General features: G+C 41.3%; 2 protein-coding genes across 12 annotated transcripts; both read right to left on the bottom strand.

Annotated features, from left to right (window-relative positions):
- Positions 1-6,594: 6,594 nt before the first annotated feature.
- LOC112294958 (uncharacterized) lies at positions 6,595-9,387 on the bottom strand. 4 transcript variants are annotated; one of them, XM_090244495.1, is made up of 8 exons: positions 9,286-9,387; positions 8,577-8,821; positions 8,285-8,344; positions 7,879-7,968; positions 7,643-7,717; positions 7,368-7,433; positions 7,131-7,174; positions 6,595-6,895 (listed from the first exon to the last, which is right to left on the bottom strand). In XM_090244495.1, exons 2-8 carry the CDS (start codon positions 8,586-8,588, stop codon positions 6,763-6,765), a joined length of 480 nt encoding a protein of 159 aa, XP_090100621.1. In that variant the 5' UTR covers positions 8,589-8,821; positions 9,286-9,387; the 3' UTR covers positions 6,595-6,762. The 4 variants fall into 4 exon arrangements, with proteins under 4 accessions (XP_090100621.1, XP_090100620.1, XP_090100619.1 ...); XM_090244494.1 differs by having other exon boundaries at positions 8,577-8,784; XM_090244493.1 differs by having other exon boundaries at positions 8,577-8,767.
- Positions 9,388-10,431: 1,044 nt separating this feature from the next.
- LOC112295078 (uncharacterized) lies at positions 10,432-16,876 on the bottom strand. Of its 8 annotated transcripts, none has more exons than XM_090244491.1 (4): positions 15,952-16,876; positions 15,583-15,685; positions 12,732-14,680; positions 10,432-12,491 (listed from the first exon to the last, which is right to left on the bottom strand). In XM_090244491.1, exons 3-4 carry the CDS (start codon positions 14,550-14,552, stop codon positions 10,488-10,490), a joined length of 3,825 nt encoding a protein of 1,274 aa, XP_090100617.1. In that variant the 5' UTR covers positions 14,553-14,680; positions 15,583-15,685; positions 15,952-16,876; the 3' UTR covers positions 10,432-10,487. The 8 variants fall into 8 exon arrangements, with proteins under 8 accessions (XP_090100617.1, XP_024402004.1, XP_024402005.1 ...); XM_024546236.3 differs by having other exon boundaries at positions 16,160-16,876; XM_024546237.3 differs by having other exon boundaries at positions 16,268-16,876.
- Positions 16,877-16,925: the final 49 nt, after the last annotated feature.

The following is a 16,925-nucleotide window of genomic DNA, read 5'->3' as shown; positions in this document are numbered from 1 at the left end:
CCCCCCGAGTGCCGCGCTCTTCTTCTGTATTATCAATCCCTCCGCCCGTGCTTGCGACCATTCACTTCTTCACCCTTAGCACAATCAATCAAACCATGCACAGTTCCGTTATTTCAATCTTCTAGAAACGCTCGCTTTGACCGCCGATCAGGCTTGACAGACTGCGATGTCGACGTTGACTTTTCCCAGTTCAACTTATTGTCTGTGTTGCTTTGAAACTGAACCGGATATGTCTCGGCACCGCCAAGTCAACCACGATGCTAGAAAGTAGCATAGAGATAGTGCATTTTGCCCACTGTGAACCACAAGAACTTAAAACCAACAAGAAATACATATATTTGTATATATACACACACACACATATATATATATATATATATATAAATACGTGACAAGAATTGAGGAAGAAAACCCTTCATTGAGACTGTTTTGTTTTAGCTTTTACAGTGCTTTGTGTAAGAATGAGCGTTTGAGATTTGGAATTGTAGGGTTGTTACATTAGTTGTTGTGCAGTTTGTTGCGGCGTTGCACATTTCTTCGGGTCCGGATATCAAAGCTGGTTTCACTTTCATGTTGGAATATGTTTCTATTTCTGTTGTTGAAGCTTATGGATTTTGGTTTTTATTTCAATTTTTTAGTAACCATAAATTCAAAATACAATTTTATGTCTGAGAGCTTTCAAAAAGTTTAAAAACAAATTCCTGCAAGTAGGGTATAAATGTATAAATTCATTAAGTATTTTTAGTGCACAATACATTATTTACCAAAAAATGTAACAGAAATAATGTAAGATTGTTTTTATTGAATTTTATATTTTCTATACAAATACTTATTTATGCCTGTAAAGCTTTGCAATGTACATATGCTTTTCTAACCACATGTGTTATATCTACATATTTTTATTTTTTAATATTATTTCTTACTAAAACTTCTTCAATTTTTTTATTCCATTATTTTATTAATTATTTTTACATTATTTTAAAAAAAATCTTATTTTTTCAATCTATAACTATTTACATTCACTTTTCTAAAATAATAAATTATATTATTATTAATATGAAATTTTTTATAGAAATTCAAAGTTATACTTTTTCTTAAATAGAAATCTAAATGAGATAAAAGAAGAAATATCGAAAATAAAGTATAAATGAAAAAAAATCAATTTTTTAATTTGTATTGTATTAAATAAGCTATTTTAATGAAAAGATTAGAGGGAACCAAATTATGTAATAAGATATTTTTTTAAATAGAAAAAAATTAATGAAGAATTAAAGTTCTTCTATATTTTCGTTTAGTATTTTGGAAAAAATTCATATACCTTACTTGGATATTAAAAATCGTGCTCTTTTATATGGTTCTTGAGGACTTGGTAATATTTTTAAAAAAATAAATAATAATAATAATAATAATTCTTTCAAGGTGATATTGCAAAGTTCTGAAGAAACTCTAGAACCACTTAGTAGAAATTTCTACTCCACTACAAGGTCTTAAAACTTCTTCTTATTATTTAAATAAGCTCAAAAAATCATTTCTGATTTTCATAGATTCTTTTAATCAAATTGTAAGCATTGTCATATAATGTCTCAAGACCAGAAGGAGACAAGTTCAATGTCACTTTTTGACTTGGTGACAAAGACTTGGTTGTAAGAAACTTACTCTACATTTAGTAGAATATTGTGGCATAATCAAATTGGATCCACACAATACTACTTAGAAAAATATAAGTATATTCTCAAATATTTCCTAACTCATTTTCAAAAATCCAAAAGGAGTAGTTTGTAAACATTTTGGGGATGACTTAATAAATTGAGTATAAACAAAAGAAGTCACTCAAGAGTGACATCTTTACATTTATGAGGTTGAAATAGTAATGACACATAAAATGCATTGGACCACAAAAAGATGATACCTTTATATGACTTTCACCATGCTTGGAATTCATCCTTTGATTCAAATACGCTAACCAAAGTTCAATTCATTGCTTCTCAAAAGAATCAGACTAAAAAACTTACTAACTTGCACATATAATATCAGCATGGGTTGAGTTCAGGTTACATGAACGAAGTGGAGACCCTTCCTTGCCAAAAGAGCTTGCAAAGAGATTGCACCCTTAACGTCTGCAAGACCTGAAAACACTATTTTTTGCAAGTGGAAATTGCATTGTTGTTGTGCACTAGTGTAAAAGATGGTACCCATTATAACTGCTGTAGACAATCACAGCAAGCAAGCATAAGGACTGAGTGCTATGGTGGTGAAGTTTAGTAACTAATGAGTTACAAGAAAGATTAACTTCTACATGATATATAAGACTTTTCTATTGAATAAAGTGTTGTTGTCTTTGATAATTTCGAGTAAGGAGTGATTTGATACAAAATGAAGAACGAGTCACGGCTTGGAAAATTATCTACCTGAGCCAGCTTTGTATCGATAACGAAGAATCGGTGCAAAGCTTAGACGTGCAGGAATTGTGTGTACATACAGACGATGAGATCCTGCATCTTCGAATGGGCCACCGCATGAACAATTACGTCGAGGTGACCAGCTCTGAGAGCACTCGGATTCGTAACCTCGAACCCACGGAATAGGAAATGAAATTCTCTACTGCAGCCAGTGCAGATAGTTTCCTTATGAGGTTTACAAACATCAGCAATCGCTGAGGGAATTGTGTTGCTGGTGGGGATGATCTAAGCAAGATTGGGTTGCAAGAGTGAAGCAAGCTCAGCTGTGTCTCCTCCCAACTCCCAGTGAAGCACAAATGTTGGGTGTTTATGAATGTATAGCGGCTCCTTGCACGTTCTGGGAGATTCCCGAAGAAGACTGATGAGCGGGACGGTGGTCAATGCCATTTTATGTTGAGCGGATCCTTGTAGCAGTGAGTTGTGGAGACACCGACCATGTAGCTCCTAGGGTGGCTGTCCATTTGCTTGCTGATTCCGGAATCCACTCCTGCGCATCTATCTCCGGACAGTGCTGCGAGCACGGTGAGAGCAGACTGGTCTTGTCTGTGGTTCTTCCGACTTGTTCCATCAGGAGCAATGCATTGCCGGGTGATTGAACACTCGTACCATGGCCTTACTAACCTGGTGTAACTGTAGGTGGCAACAAACAGGTATTCATTACTAATTCTGAAGGCTTCCAGGTTCGTGCTTGGGTGAAAGTTCATGAGTTGTGCAGGGAAAAAAAGCAGAATCCTCTACATACATACATACATATATAAATAATTATGTATTTGTGTGGGTGTGTGCACCTAAGGAGAGTGAAGCCAATACTTGATGCGTCGCAGTTTGGCAACCTTTTTATGGCGGGTTTGTTTGCGCCAAAATACTCCAGCTGCTTCACATGGCACCAATTCTTCACGCGCCCGCCGGACAACCGTGATGCAAACCCTTTCAGTCTTACGTGATTTAGCGTTAGGATTAGTCCGTTGACGGTTCGGAAACGATTTCCGGCATCTGCCCAGTAGACAAACCCCCGTTCCACCAAGACAGTGTGGATCATTACTGCCTTCCACGCGTACTCACCCAATAAAGCCACGTCTCCGAACAGCGATGGATGCTCAGCTGACAATTAGTGTTGCAATTTTCAAAGCCCTAATCCTCTCGCACGAAGAAATGGATCAGAAGGTGTGACCTCTTCCGCCATTGTAAGCACGCTTCTGATTGATACGCATCCAACTCGGCCAGGCACTAAAATCAAATTCTCGAACCTCCGTGGGAACTTTGTACAAAGTTTGGAGCTCCGGCACCACACAGGCCAAAGTTCTTCGGGCAACACTCGGGAAATCGTTCATCGTCCAAACCACCACTGAAATGTTGTACTTGTTTTGCTGAGCTGCAATTCTACCGAGAGATCTAAGCAGGAGGAGGCCGACTTCAACGTGGTTGCTGCTGAAGGTAGTCACTACGGTGGGTCGCCATTGCGATTCGGGTAAGAGTGGAGGTTGTCTTTCAGGGTCCTCGACGTCTAGATCCACGATTTCCTCCGAATCCCAGAGCAAATTAGACTTCCGCAATAGGCTGAGTGATGGGTGTTGAGTATACCTCTTCGTCTCTCCGACAATCAGAAGCTTGCACTGCGGAGACTATAAAATAGAATTTGGATTAAAAAATTGTAATTTTAGAATTCCGGCATATACATGCATTTGCATGGTGAAGATGGAAGCAGCCATCGTAAGTTGACATGCTTACATGTTTCTTCTCGACTTGGAATTTGTTGAAGTTGGAGCAAGCAGCCGCCGGACCCAGAGAGTCTCGAACCATCTTGCAAAAAATGGTTGGAGAGTCGGTCCCTACGAGCAATTTTTTGTCCCTCAAGGTTTTCCAAGGCCTCTTTGCGGCATTGAACAGTCTGTAGAGCTCTTCATAGGGCAGGGCCTGTCGATCGGCCTGTGCCCTCCTGCCCAGAATCACTAACAAACATGCGTCGTATTTCAATCCCATCGACACAACGGTAGTTTCAAGAACCACATCCTCGTTGGGGTCCAAGTTGATCGCCGATGCATTGAATTCTTGTTCAGAATCTTCAGAGAACGGCTCAGCCTTCACTGAATCCAGACGATCCCCGTCCAGTGAAGCATCTGCAAAATCGCTGTCATATTCTACATGAGAGGGAGGAGCAGCTTCCACTGCATCGACATCACCATTCAAGGCTTCGACTGAATCAATAAATTCTTCCAGTGGGGCAGGCGCAACGTGCACCATCTCTGTAGATTGCGTCACATTGTACACTTCTTTTAGTTCCATGGTGGGTACGTTTTCTGGAGGTTGGGAGGGTGGATTCAATCCCTCCCACGTATGTTGTGCCTCCCTCGCTACAGACACAGAATGAGGTACACTTTTACTGTACGCGATTACGTCTGATTTCGAACCAAACATCCACTCCAAACCCTTCTGTTGGCTGTTGAATGGATATGTATCCACTCCAAAATCTACAGTGCCGAAGGTAAATAGAGTGCACAAAACCATAAAGAGTAGAGTAGTGGCAACTCCACAAGTGCACTGTAACCTCTTGGAATCGCTTCCAAACTTCATGGTTTCTGAATACGAGAGTTGCTGCTTCGCAGCCCAACCCCCTTTGCTATCAGCGAAATCAAAACACTCTTGGACTGAGAATACAACATTGCACCGAGCATGCTGTCATTCAACGTCCTTACATGTCATAAGCTCTTGGGTGTTACGCAGTGATTGTAATCAGACCCACAAAGTAGTGCGAAGTTCTTGGACCCACACTAACCGGCTCCGTTTGCATCTGCACTCACGTGAACCTGTGAATGAATTTGCTATTTCTAAGTTCTCTTAGAAGAAGTGACTGCGATCTACGCACAGATCTACAACTGAAGGTTTCAAATGAGAAGTTTCTATGTGTCAGTATGCACTGCAGATGTGAGAAATCGCTCTTTGTTAAATAAATCGCGCATAGAGTTTGCGAAACTGATTATTCAGACGACTCGAGTGGATGACACATTTCAAGACTGTAAGTGAGAAGATTCCTGAACTTTCCAGACAGTTGCAACAAATTCATGACTTCGACACTGGAACCCTCCTCCAGCAATCGATGGAGCTCAAGACTCCTGAATAGAGAATGAACGCCTGGAGCTATTGGATCTCAGAATTGTGATGAAGCTCTTGGAAAAGAGCAAAGCATGTAATCAAAGGGAGCCAACTCATGTTACAAACAGTCCATGTTCTATTGTGCAAGGTGCGTTTGACAAAAATCTATTTCTGGAAGCCAGTCACAGCCGACCATGGGTCCCACCATATAGTAATTGCAAAATTAGTAAATTTCGTAAAAAACATAGCGCGCCGATTTCCTGATGCTCGTAAGTCCCAGAGTCTCGGTTCACGTCGAGCACTACCCCAACACGGAACATGTCTTTACATGTAAGAGGTCTATTTCGGAGATAAAAAGTCTCCAATGTACTAAGAGCAAATGAAACTATCATACCAAAATGCACTTGAATATCGACAATGCTCCGAACGGATTACCGATTTCAAGGTCTAAAGTCTTCTACTGTAGAGTGCAAAAATGCTTGGCGACCAGAAAAGCTGTGCACACGTTGAGTAAAGCAGCATGTTGGCTGAGGTATAACATACCGATTAACGGAGCGACGCAATTATTAAATGTTGTTTAAGTGCGTGAGCAACAGTATTCCAAACTGCAGGATTTAGGTGTTTGAATAGGTAAGTTTTCAGGTCCTTCGAGGATAACAATCCGTAAACGAGTTTCCTCTGTTATTCATCTGACAGGGGAAGATGACCGCAACCACCTTCACGAAACCACAAAATAGCGCAATTCAACAATTGCTTTCATCATACATCATTCAAGGCCTGGAAGAACCCGAGTAGAAGTTTCAACTCAGGCATTCCACCATGGTTAATTCAATCATGAGAAACTTCTATGCATATTATTCCAAAAAACTTGGAATTTATAACGAAGCAGCAGCCGCGATCATCACCAGGTACACAATTTGTGCAGTAGGAGACCATTTATTCTGTACAAGCATCACCCAAATCTAACTTCAGGAACAACTTTAAGCTACATAGGTTATGTGAATAAATGTATTATATAATACAAATCACAAGAGACTGTCCAAGATTAGTGAGTGGCCAACAAGAAAACCTTGCATTTCATTAAGGTTACCATCATAAGCCCACCTTCAAGATCATTCAGAACTCGAAGAAAACTTAGAGAAAATAAACGCAAGTGCACATTCCAGTAAGAAAATTGTCTCAGTTGTGCACGAACTGATAAGCATCAGGCCACTTATGTTTCGGAAGCGGCGCCACCGTGGAAAGTAAATGACATGTTTCGGTATTTCCGGAAGATGGAATCTTCGCCTAGATACATGTCAAAAACAGCCCGACATAAAATGGGCGACTCTATCACTGCCCTCATCCTGCACCCACATCCAAACCATGTCAGACTTTAACATGAAAGGGTTCTAACATTTTACACACACACACACACACAAATATATATATATATATATATATATATATACACACACATGAAACGAACAAAAATAAGAATCTTTTGAACCATTCTCTAAATTATATGATCAGCCCATACTAGCTACTGAGCAGTAGGCAAATAAACGAGCTGCTAAACAAACACAAGGAAAAGGAACCCACTGATTATCAAAATATACGACAAGCTTGTTGTCTGGAGTCCACAACTGTACATTATCCACATCAAACATCACGGATGTCAAATTCAACTGAACAGACCATCAAAAGCTCAAATTATTTCACAAAGAAACTTTCAAGTATGCTACATCTATTGTGATGTTTCCAGTTTATCAAATGAATGAATAGAAATCACACTGCAAGAGCGAATGTTGACATTAAAACAAAGGAGAGATCACAAACCAGCGCAACTTCTGAACCCTTTTTCAACGTCTTCTCACGATTGAAACATTTCGTGAAGTCCCGTAACTGTTCTACATGAGCTTGATCAATGATAAAGTCACCGCTACATCATACAGACTACATGGTGCAGCTTCTAGAACACATAAATACACAAAAAGGAAGCAACGGAAGAAACGGCAAATCAAAAGGAAGGTCTAAATCTGGGTAGAGAATACGTCCCATGGACTATTATACAGAGGAAATAAACTGACAGATACAAATGATCGGCCACTTACTGCATCTTTGCCTGATCCTCTTTTTGATCCGGCCTGTGCTTTACGAATTCGAGGCAATAATGACTTGTCGAAGCCCTACTCACAAACCATGACCGAAGTCAGACATCCCATGATATATTCCATCACTCTCATCGAGCTACAGGACAAGGTTTCAAACTCAATCACCCATACAGTCAGTCGCCATTCCTGCAGAACATTTGTAGACGCATTCAGCTCAAAATGGGTAAAAGGTAAACCTTAGCAATATGGTGGCCTGCAACATCCTTATCCATCACAAGTACAAGAATACGATTCATCGCCCCAGTCAACACTGCAGTTTCATTAACCTATTCACAAACATTACGTAAGACCCTGGTCAATTAGGTACTGCATGTGTGTTGTCATAACTCAGTGCTTAATGACCAAGCATACAATGTTAAGTTATCACCAACAATAATGCAAAACGACAGATGATCGGCAGTAATATTTTATATTGAGCGCAGAGACTTTTCTTTATTTGTCGAGACACATATTTTATCACCCAAACCAGCGAAGGACAAGTGATTGGCTTCTAAAGTGCCCTAGGGATTTGTATCCTGTGACATCCTTGTTATCGATAGCAATAATGCCAGACATGTCAAAAAAATGAACTTAGTTTCTCACAGGCTGTTTGTCTTCCGTGTACAACCCAATTGCGTAAGCCCTGGCCATTGCCATCTTGCACTGTCATCCAACCATAGATAATAATGAGTATGATCCAATGTGCATATTAACAACCTCCCGATGAGCAACCACAATGAAGAAAACGCATTAAAATCTGGTGTGTAGGATGTAGAGAAAATGATGCCATCACTGATGTGTTAATCTGAACAAGCGTACTCCTGCATAAGTTCTTGCGACTTTCAGTAATCATGGGTTTCAAGTGTTCTGTTCGGGCTGAAGGAAGAGGAAAAACCTGGCCCAGCATGCAACGGACTGCAGTTGCTTGCAAATGATAATCATTATTGTCAATCTGCTTCTGTTGTTCAAACTCAATGCCAGTGAAGGGCTCCTTCACATTCTTCTCTGCTACCCCAATTTTCTTCCCATTCAGATCCAACTACGTAGTAATGCAAACACGTTGGACGGTGGATACATCTTTGGACCCTGAACGCACATCGAAGCTGTACTGAACCTTTCAACCAACCCTCTGGAATACAACTACACCATATCTTACACATGCAATACATCAGCAACTAGAATCTACAGTCGAAGAACCCAACAGCAATCAACGCACAACCCCCAAATCTTGAAAAATGTCGACAACGTAGACTAGATAATTAAGTGTAATGGAACCCATTTCCCAAACGTGCCACCCCTAGTTTCCAACCCTGAACTAGATCTTCCATTCAGATGCTGCTAACTGTAGGCAAACACGAACACAGACAACCCCAATTCTGGATTGTCGACCAAAACCCTAAAACTCAAACCTTGTTCCTCACGAGATCAGATTGAACCAGCAGTAGCTCAAGAAACAAACGCACACACGCACATAGAAACTACCCATAGAATTTGACATGTCACAGAATGCCCCATTGCAACACCGCAAATTCATCCACCCATCCCATCTCTAACCCATAAAAATCGAAACCTCAACCCACGGGAACAGGATTAAGAACTCGCACCGTAAGCATTCGAGTGAGAGAGAACGGCGTCGTGAGAATTGGACAGCAAGGGGAGCAGGGCCAGGAGGCCCATCCGCCGAGATCCAGCCATAGCCATGGCGAATCCCAAGCTTTCCTTCGCAACGCAGCCCTCGCTTCACTTCACCGCGGCGGGGAGGTCGATCCCACGTGGCAGTCGGTCCTACGTGGCGATTCTACCGAACCACCAATAACTTTTATTTTTACATGTTCAAGAAGTTTTCTTGAGGAACATATTACATTTATGAACTTTGCTGCACTATAAACTTTCTAGCAACTCTTCCAGCACTCTCTTGTCAATTTAAGAACAAAGTCACCACTAATATCATTCTATATTTCAACAATTTTCTTAGTACAGTTGTGTCGATTCTGCAATTAACTTTTTTCATTTGGCATGATGATGATAATTTTCTTTGGGCTATTATTCCATCATATGTGTCCACATAAACTGTTTTTCCCATTATTCTTTATATTTTTTTTCTAATTTTCAAGTATGTATCACAATTTTGTAACTAGAGACATTTTTTCTTTTCTAAGTTTGCTTTAATTGCTTGGAATTCCTTTGGCTTCGAACACCAGTACATCCAAAAGAAGACAAAGCATACAAATTTCAAAAAGTTTAACAATCATATTTGTAATTCATTAATTGACCATGATAATTTTTATCTCATTCTACAAGTTCTTTAAATCTATTCTTGTTCGGCTTTAAAAACTTGGACATGCCTGATTTTCCGAGATGCAAATAAATTGTCCATCATCTTTTCTGCTCTGATAATCATGAAATGCTTCTTTTCAATTAATAATACAACCATAAATAACTATACTTGGCAGTTCAGTAATTTAAAATGTAACATACTCTTCTTTAAAACACTCCTCTATAAAACACTCCAAGTGTCATCCACAGAGCCATTCATCAAGACCCACAAAGATACCAAAAATCAACCTTGGAAACAAATGCTGATTTTTCACGCATACTACGTGAAAATCTCTGTGCATGGTGGCATGCGTGTATGACGTTTTGTTAACTTCTAGTATTGTCAGAACTGAGCATAAGCTGTGGCCGCATAAGATCACACTGTGCTTACTAGATCTAAATGACAATATGACAATGCTGAATATCATGGCCAATTTCGGTGACAAAAACAAATTTGATACATTAATTTCCTCGAATAAGAAGAATTTGCTCAGTAATAGCCCATAACCTCAGCTGGAAGATGCAAGTGCTGAGGGCTGGATGAGCTCACAAAGTTCACAGCCTCTGCTACGACTTCCAAAGACGACTTCCGGAAGTAGACAGTGAGTTTCACTGCTCGGTGTTGGTCCAACTTCATGTCCTCTGATATGTCAAGCTCAATCTCACCTTCTAGTCTAACTGTCTCTCCTATGGTGTACCTGGGGTCTAGTTTGTCGGAGCTCACAAGTTCAACCTTCATCTTCTTCTGACCAGACTGTGTTGGCATACAAATTTTGCTAATACTAGAATCCACGGTCACTGTTTCACCCTTCTTCACAAAGACTTGAAAATGGTTGGCACACTTGTCCACTCCGTTGATCTCCAGGAGGTACTCATCAGGGTCGACCCCTCTCTCAAAGAATTTCATGCCTTTGAAACCATACGTCTTTCTACATGTTTTTGACATACCTGCACTGCCACGGTTAAGAACCATTGCCACTGCACCCTGACATACAGCACTGTCAGGGTTACTGGGGGAAATTATCTGTGGTATATGACCCCCGAAGATTCTTCTAATGTATTCCATGACGTATGGCACTTCTGCAAGCCTGCCACTCAAGACTAGAACCTTGAAACCACCCACTACTTCCAATTGTTCGGCGATGAGTCCTACAAGCTGCTCTACCACTGGATCGAAAATGGATTGCATCTCCTCGTACGAGATCTCTAACTCGTCGTAAGACTCCCTTGCAAACTTACCCTCCCTCTTGTCGTAGCGCTCCCATTCTTTCAATAATATTTTTGGGAGAGAAATTTCTGTGCTATCTCCATCTGTAGTCCAGTCACCGAAGGTAGACATCAACGGCTCAAGTAATCTAGTCAACTGGGCAAAAATTTTAGGATGGTGGTTTAAGCACACACCCAAGCAGGGTCCAATAGCCTTGTGCAGAAACTCCATGAATCCAGCGTTCAAGTATGAGTAGAAGCATAAAGGCTCCGAATGACTCGTCACTTCTTTCACTCGGAATACATCATCCATAGACTTATCTCTTTTGCTCTGATCAAGAGCAACAAACTCCATGGAATCAACCTCCTGCACCACAACATCAGTGGTTCCCTCGATTATATCAACGACCAAGATCTTGTCACCAGCCTCAAGGTTTTTGTCTTCTAAAACGACGTTGTGACAACTGAAGGAGATAGCCTCGGGTTCCAGAACCACAACGAACGGGTGAGGACTACCATCAACCCCATTCACTAAACCGGCAGCTGTCAAGCAATATTTCATTAGAACAATGGTGGCATTATCCCAAGTAGATGGAACAGTCACGCACCATTGGATCATCTTCTTGGTGAATTCATCTCCGTAATGTTTTTTCAAAGTCTCAAGAATTAGTGCACCCATTTCACGCAAATAATCTGTAATTACTACTTCCAGCGTAAGTCCTGGTGGAAGTGGTGGAGCGAGTGACGAACTCCCTGTAGCTCTGCTAGTCAGGTGCAACTTGAATCTACTTACATACATCCCGATAGTAGGGTGTGATAGAGTATCACTCACAAGGTTAGACTGGTGAGTATCTCGTGCGTACAATGCATAAGCACTGTTACCCCAAGCCATAAGCTGCCACCTACCTTCCCCGCCAGATTGTCTTTTATAGTAGTTACTGGTCAGGGTTTTGCACGATGGAGCTTCATGTGCTGCATTCGGATAGTCCCAATGAGTGTAAATCCTTTGAGGATTGTTGAACTGTGCGTAGGCAAACCCAGAGTGCATAGTGCCGAAATCCAGACCGACTACCACCTGAGGTTCTGGGAGAACCTCATCCGTAACTTTCGCAATTTGTTCAGCAGAATCCCTCTGCTTCGTTAATTTCATGTTAACAAGCTGGGACACCACTTGGTTCAACCCTTCAATCACCTGTGCTTCATCGTCAATGAACTCACATCCGTTTCTAGAATCGATGGAAAAACCCATTTGGTTGGGCTTTATCTTGTACAGGTTGTAGACGGCTTTCTGTAAGAAGTAAATTCAGGTTAAAGAGATAGGACCGAAACCAAATACTAAATATGACATCTTTGAGAACGTAGTATATTATGCGCTCGACCTAAAAAGCACTGCAAGAGGGGGAAATGAATCGCCATATCATGTATACTTTTAGGATTACTCCAAGTACCTTCTCTTGGCTAGTAAAGATACTCCTACACAAGCCAATTACAAGAGATACAATTCCATACAATGTCACAAGTAGATTACCTTATCAACTCCAGCTGAGAGTAGGTCGTCTGTATTAACCCCAGCATCTCCATCACTCTGCAACCCCAAAAGTATTTCTGGGTTGTAGCCAATCACAACAGGAAGCTCCAATTGTTGAGGTCCTGAACTAATAAAGTTCATAGCCTCTGCTTTAATTTCTATGGAAGATCGTCCAAAGAAGAGAGACACTTTCACTTCACGTTTTTTATCCAATTTCATGTCCGACGATATGTCAATTTCAATTTCACCTTCCTTCTTAATTGTCTCCCCTACTGTGTATCTTGGATTAATCTCATCAGAGCTGAAAAGTTGTAATTGTATCTTTTGCTGCCCACGCATTCCAGGGAAAAAGGTTTTGCTGATGCAATCGTCCACATAAACAATGTCACCCTTTCTGACGTAGACACTGAAACGGTTATAGCATTTCGAAACTCCGTCGATAAGTTCAAGATATTCGGGCGGATCAACTCCCTTTTCAAAATTACGCAAACAGTGAAAACCATATGTTTTTCTACTTACTCTAGATACGATCGTACCAGGGTTGAATGCCAATGCAACAGCGCCAAGGCTTACCGCACTAGCAGGGTTGGGTGGGTGGATGATGTGTGGCACTTCCTCTTTAAATCTAGCTTTAATGCGGCCCATGAGATATTTCGATTCTGCAAATCCTCCAACCACAACAATGATCTTTACTCCATTCGCTTGAACCAATTGGTCTGCGATGAGAGCCAGATTCTGATCAACTATGGGATCAAAAATTGATTGCATCTCCTCATCTGTGATCTCTACTTCGTCGTATTCCCTTCCAAATTCACCATTTTTGTCGTCCTGTTCCTCCCACTCTGTTGCCAATTTGGAAGGAAGGCCGACGAAAGTGCTAGATTCTCTTGATAAGCCGAATCCAGTTTTTTTAACTTCCCAATTCTTGATCAACGTCTCTTCAACCTCGGGATACTTGTCTATGCAGTTCTGCAAGCAGGGTCCAATCTTTCTATGTAGAAACTCCATAAATTTAGAATCCACGTAACTACCGCCACACAAGCCCCCGGAGCTGGTCGTCAATTCCTTCACTCTGTAACATTCACCGACAGAAACGACCTCCTGCACAACAATGTCGGAGGTTCCTCCCCCAATGTCTGCCACCAAGATCTTGTCACCAACCTCGAGAATCTGTTCCTTCATGACCTTGTAACAATGAAAGGATGCAGCCTCTGGTTCCAATACCAGGATGAGCGGGTGGTGACTTCCATCGACCCCACCCACCAAACCAGCATTCGTCATGCAGGATTTCATGACTGCCTTGGCATCATTGTTCCAAATAGATGGAACAGTCACACACCATTGGATATTCTTCTTGGTCAGTTCACCACTGTAACCATCTCGAATTATATTGACAATTAGCTCGCCTATCCTGCGCAAATAATCGGTAATTACTACATCCACTGTAAGCCCCTGTGGAAGTGGTGTTGCCGATGGTGCCCCGAAACCTTTGCTTGCTAGGTGCAGCTTAAATTTTGTAAGATATACTGCTGGTACCTTAGCTTTTCGGTTGCGATTATTTCGGGAATTCGCTTCACGAGCACCATATCCCCAGTTTTCGAACTGCCACTTAACTCCGGTCTCGCCCTGTTTTACGTAAAAGCTTGATGTCAGGGTTTTAGGGTATGTGTTACTTACTCCTCCTGGATACACATAATTCGCGTAAACTTTCTCTGGATCGTCAGTATGTGCGTGGGCAAACCCAGAAAACGTGGTACCAAAATCAAGTCCCACGATTATCTTACGTTTGGAAAGATTGTCACCACCTTTCAAACTTTCCATCTTTCAACGTCTGATTTACTCAGATAATTGCGATAATTTCAAAACTCCAGCAAATCCAGTTGTACTTGGATGTAAATGGCTTTCTTTCCAAGAGATACCATATAGCTCATGAAGTCCTAAATAATATCCTGAAACAACAAAATTCAAAATACAAGGGAAAGCTTCAATTCTTCCAGCGGATCAAAGCACTCGTAATGATTCGGCATGTAATTTTTGGAGCATAAACAATCTGCAACATCATAAAATTTGGCTCTTTCAATGCTTAAACTGAATTGATGGTAGTATTCTATCAGCGATTGCAAATCATATTACAGACCACCGGCCGGACATCATGATAGGCCTTGCACCCAACACAAATTCTTACTAGCTACTCCGACATGATTATCTTCCTAGCTTTTTAGACCAGGAAAAATTCATGCAGAAACTGACATTTCCAGCAGCATCATATAGAAGCCGCATCACCGAAGGACTAATGAGCATCAATCAGTAAATAGGCCATGGATCGCAATTGGAACTCACGCAGCAAAATCTCAGCTGTACCATTGAAGTTCTAGTCTGAGTCTACGAAACAACATCAATTGAATTAAATGCTTGCCAGAATCTAGCTCCAGAAAATTAGTTCGTGGATACATGTGGCGAAGGCATGTACGCACCCGTACAGGTAGTCCTGAAATGGTTCTAGACTTAGCTAAGAGAATTTCCTGTCACGTTACCTCGGAGTTCTTCACATTCCAATTTCTTGACACAGCGCCAGATCAATGGTAGTTCCTCAAATTCAATTCAGAGTAGCCTCCATAAAAATTATTCTATCCAAAATTTAACGATCCCTAAATCAACGCAAACAGACAATGAACTAGACTTTGGGTCTAGCAACCTCAACACACAAGCGCTGACAAGTGATTCCAAGATTAACACCACTCCACGAGTTAGAACACTGCACCAAAAACCCAGCCATAATCTCCATTGAGAAGCTAGGGTGACGTTTTTTTGAATGTCTCATTAATAAACACTAAGGAGTCTCATGACATACCTCTATTCATGTAACCTGTCCTTGGAACATGAAGATGATGTCAATGCCTAGTTCACTAGCAGCCGTCAATGTATAGATTGGAGAACAGGAGCTACACATAACACTAGAAGGGTTTCAATAGGTAGCAATATCAACTAAACAGTAGTTGTAGAATGGGTGTGGCGCTTAAAATTGTTTTCATGGTAGAGTGCGACAATTCAAAGTTATTTCAACATTCCGTCGCTACAAACGTAAACCTTATACGACATGTAGGTATATGGACCACAATCACAATGTAAACTAAGTAAATCAATGCAGTAATGATCAAATGAAACCCTAAATCAGACTATTAGTCCATTTCATGGATTTCGTCAGAATGTACCAACTCACAACGCTGTAAAATGGGGTTCAACTGTAGTTCCATTAGGTTATATCGGCATATTTTCACTGCACTGGAATTTTGATCGACACATCACATACAATTCATAATGATAATTCTTAAGACTAGCAAATAAATAGAGAAAACAAAACAAAACACAATAAATAAATAAAACAGAAAACAAAAGACAAGGGAACGAAGGAACGAAGCAACAGAAACCTGCCCTTATTGCACACAACGATCAGCAGCAATTGAAATCGACAACGGACACCGATCAGTCGTTCCAAATAGTAGAATTCATCACTGTGGCATCGACGTAAGCCGGACCTTGGTTGCAAAATGAATTCTGAAATCACATAATCCAGCGCGGCGCTGTTCCACCGTCGACGATGAAAGAACTCGAGATGGGTACAACCCGAAGTTTTAACAGATCCTTGTAAGAGCGACGGTACTAATCCCACGCAAGAAATCACTAGCAGCAAGTTACTTCAATCAAATCCAGATGGAGTATCGCGCGCGCTGCAATTGCGTGTAGAACGGGGGCAGAGCAATGTGGGTATAGTCGGCATTCAAGACAACTACGTCGAAATGTCGGGTCCCAGGCTGGAAGCGGCGCCAGCTTCGCTTCATGTGGGAGGAAAAGTCGGGCGGAACGAAGAAGTGGGGACAGCCGGAGCACATCACCTGTTGAATGTTCTACGCTGGTTCTCGGAACAAAGCAGCACGCGCTAGATTCCCCCGCACAGGACTTGCGACATTCCCGTCCCCCATCCTCGCTGCAGGAAGCAGTTGGAAGAATCAGTCTTCGACAGGGCGTGGTAAGCAGCTGAACATGATTCCGACGTCTGGGAACTGGCACCGGGGTCTTCCGGAAAGTCCGTTCATACAGCCAACTAGGTGAGCTCACCAAGTCGGCTTGATTATTTAACCAATTTTGTTGTAGAGGTTAAACTGTCTTAGATATTCGTGTAGTCACAGTTAGGTA

Source organism: Physcomitrium patens, chromosome 18 (assembly GCF_059467195.1).
Source record: "Physcomitrium patens ecotype Gransden chromosome 18, ASM5946719v1, whole genome shotgun sequence".
NCBI classification, from domain to species: domain Eukaryota; kingdom Viridiplantae; phylum Streptophyta; class Bryopsida; order Funariales; family Funariaceae; genus Physcomitrium; species Physcomitrium patens.
Note: the sequence above shows the minus strand (reverse complement) of the source record. Positions and strands in the feature narration are given on the sequence as shown.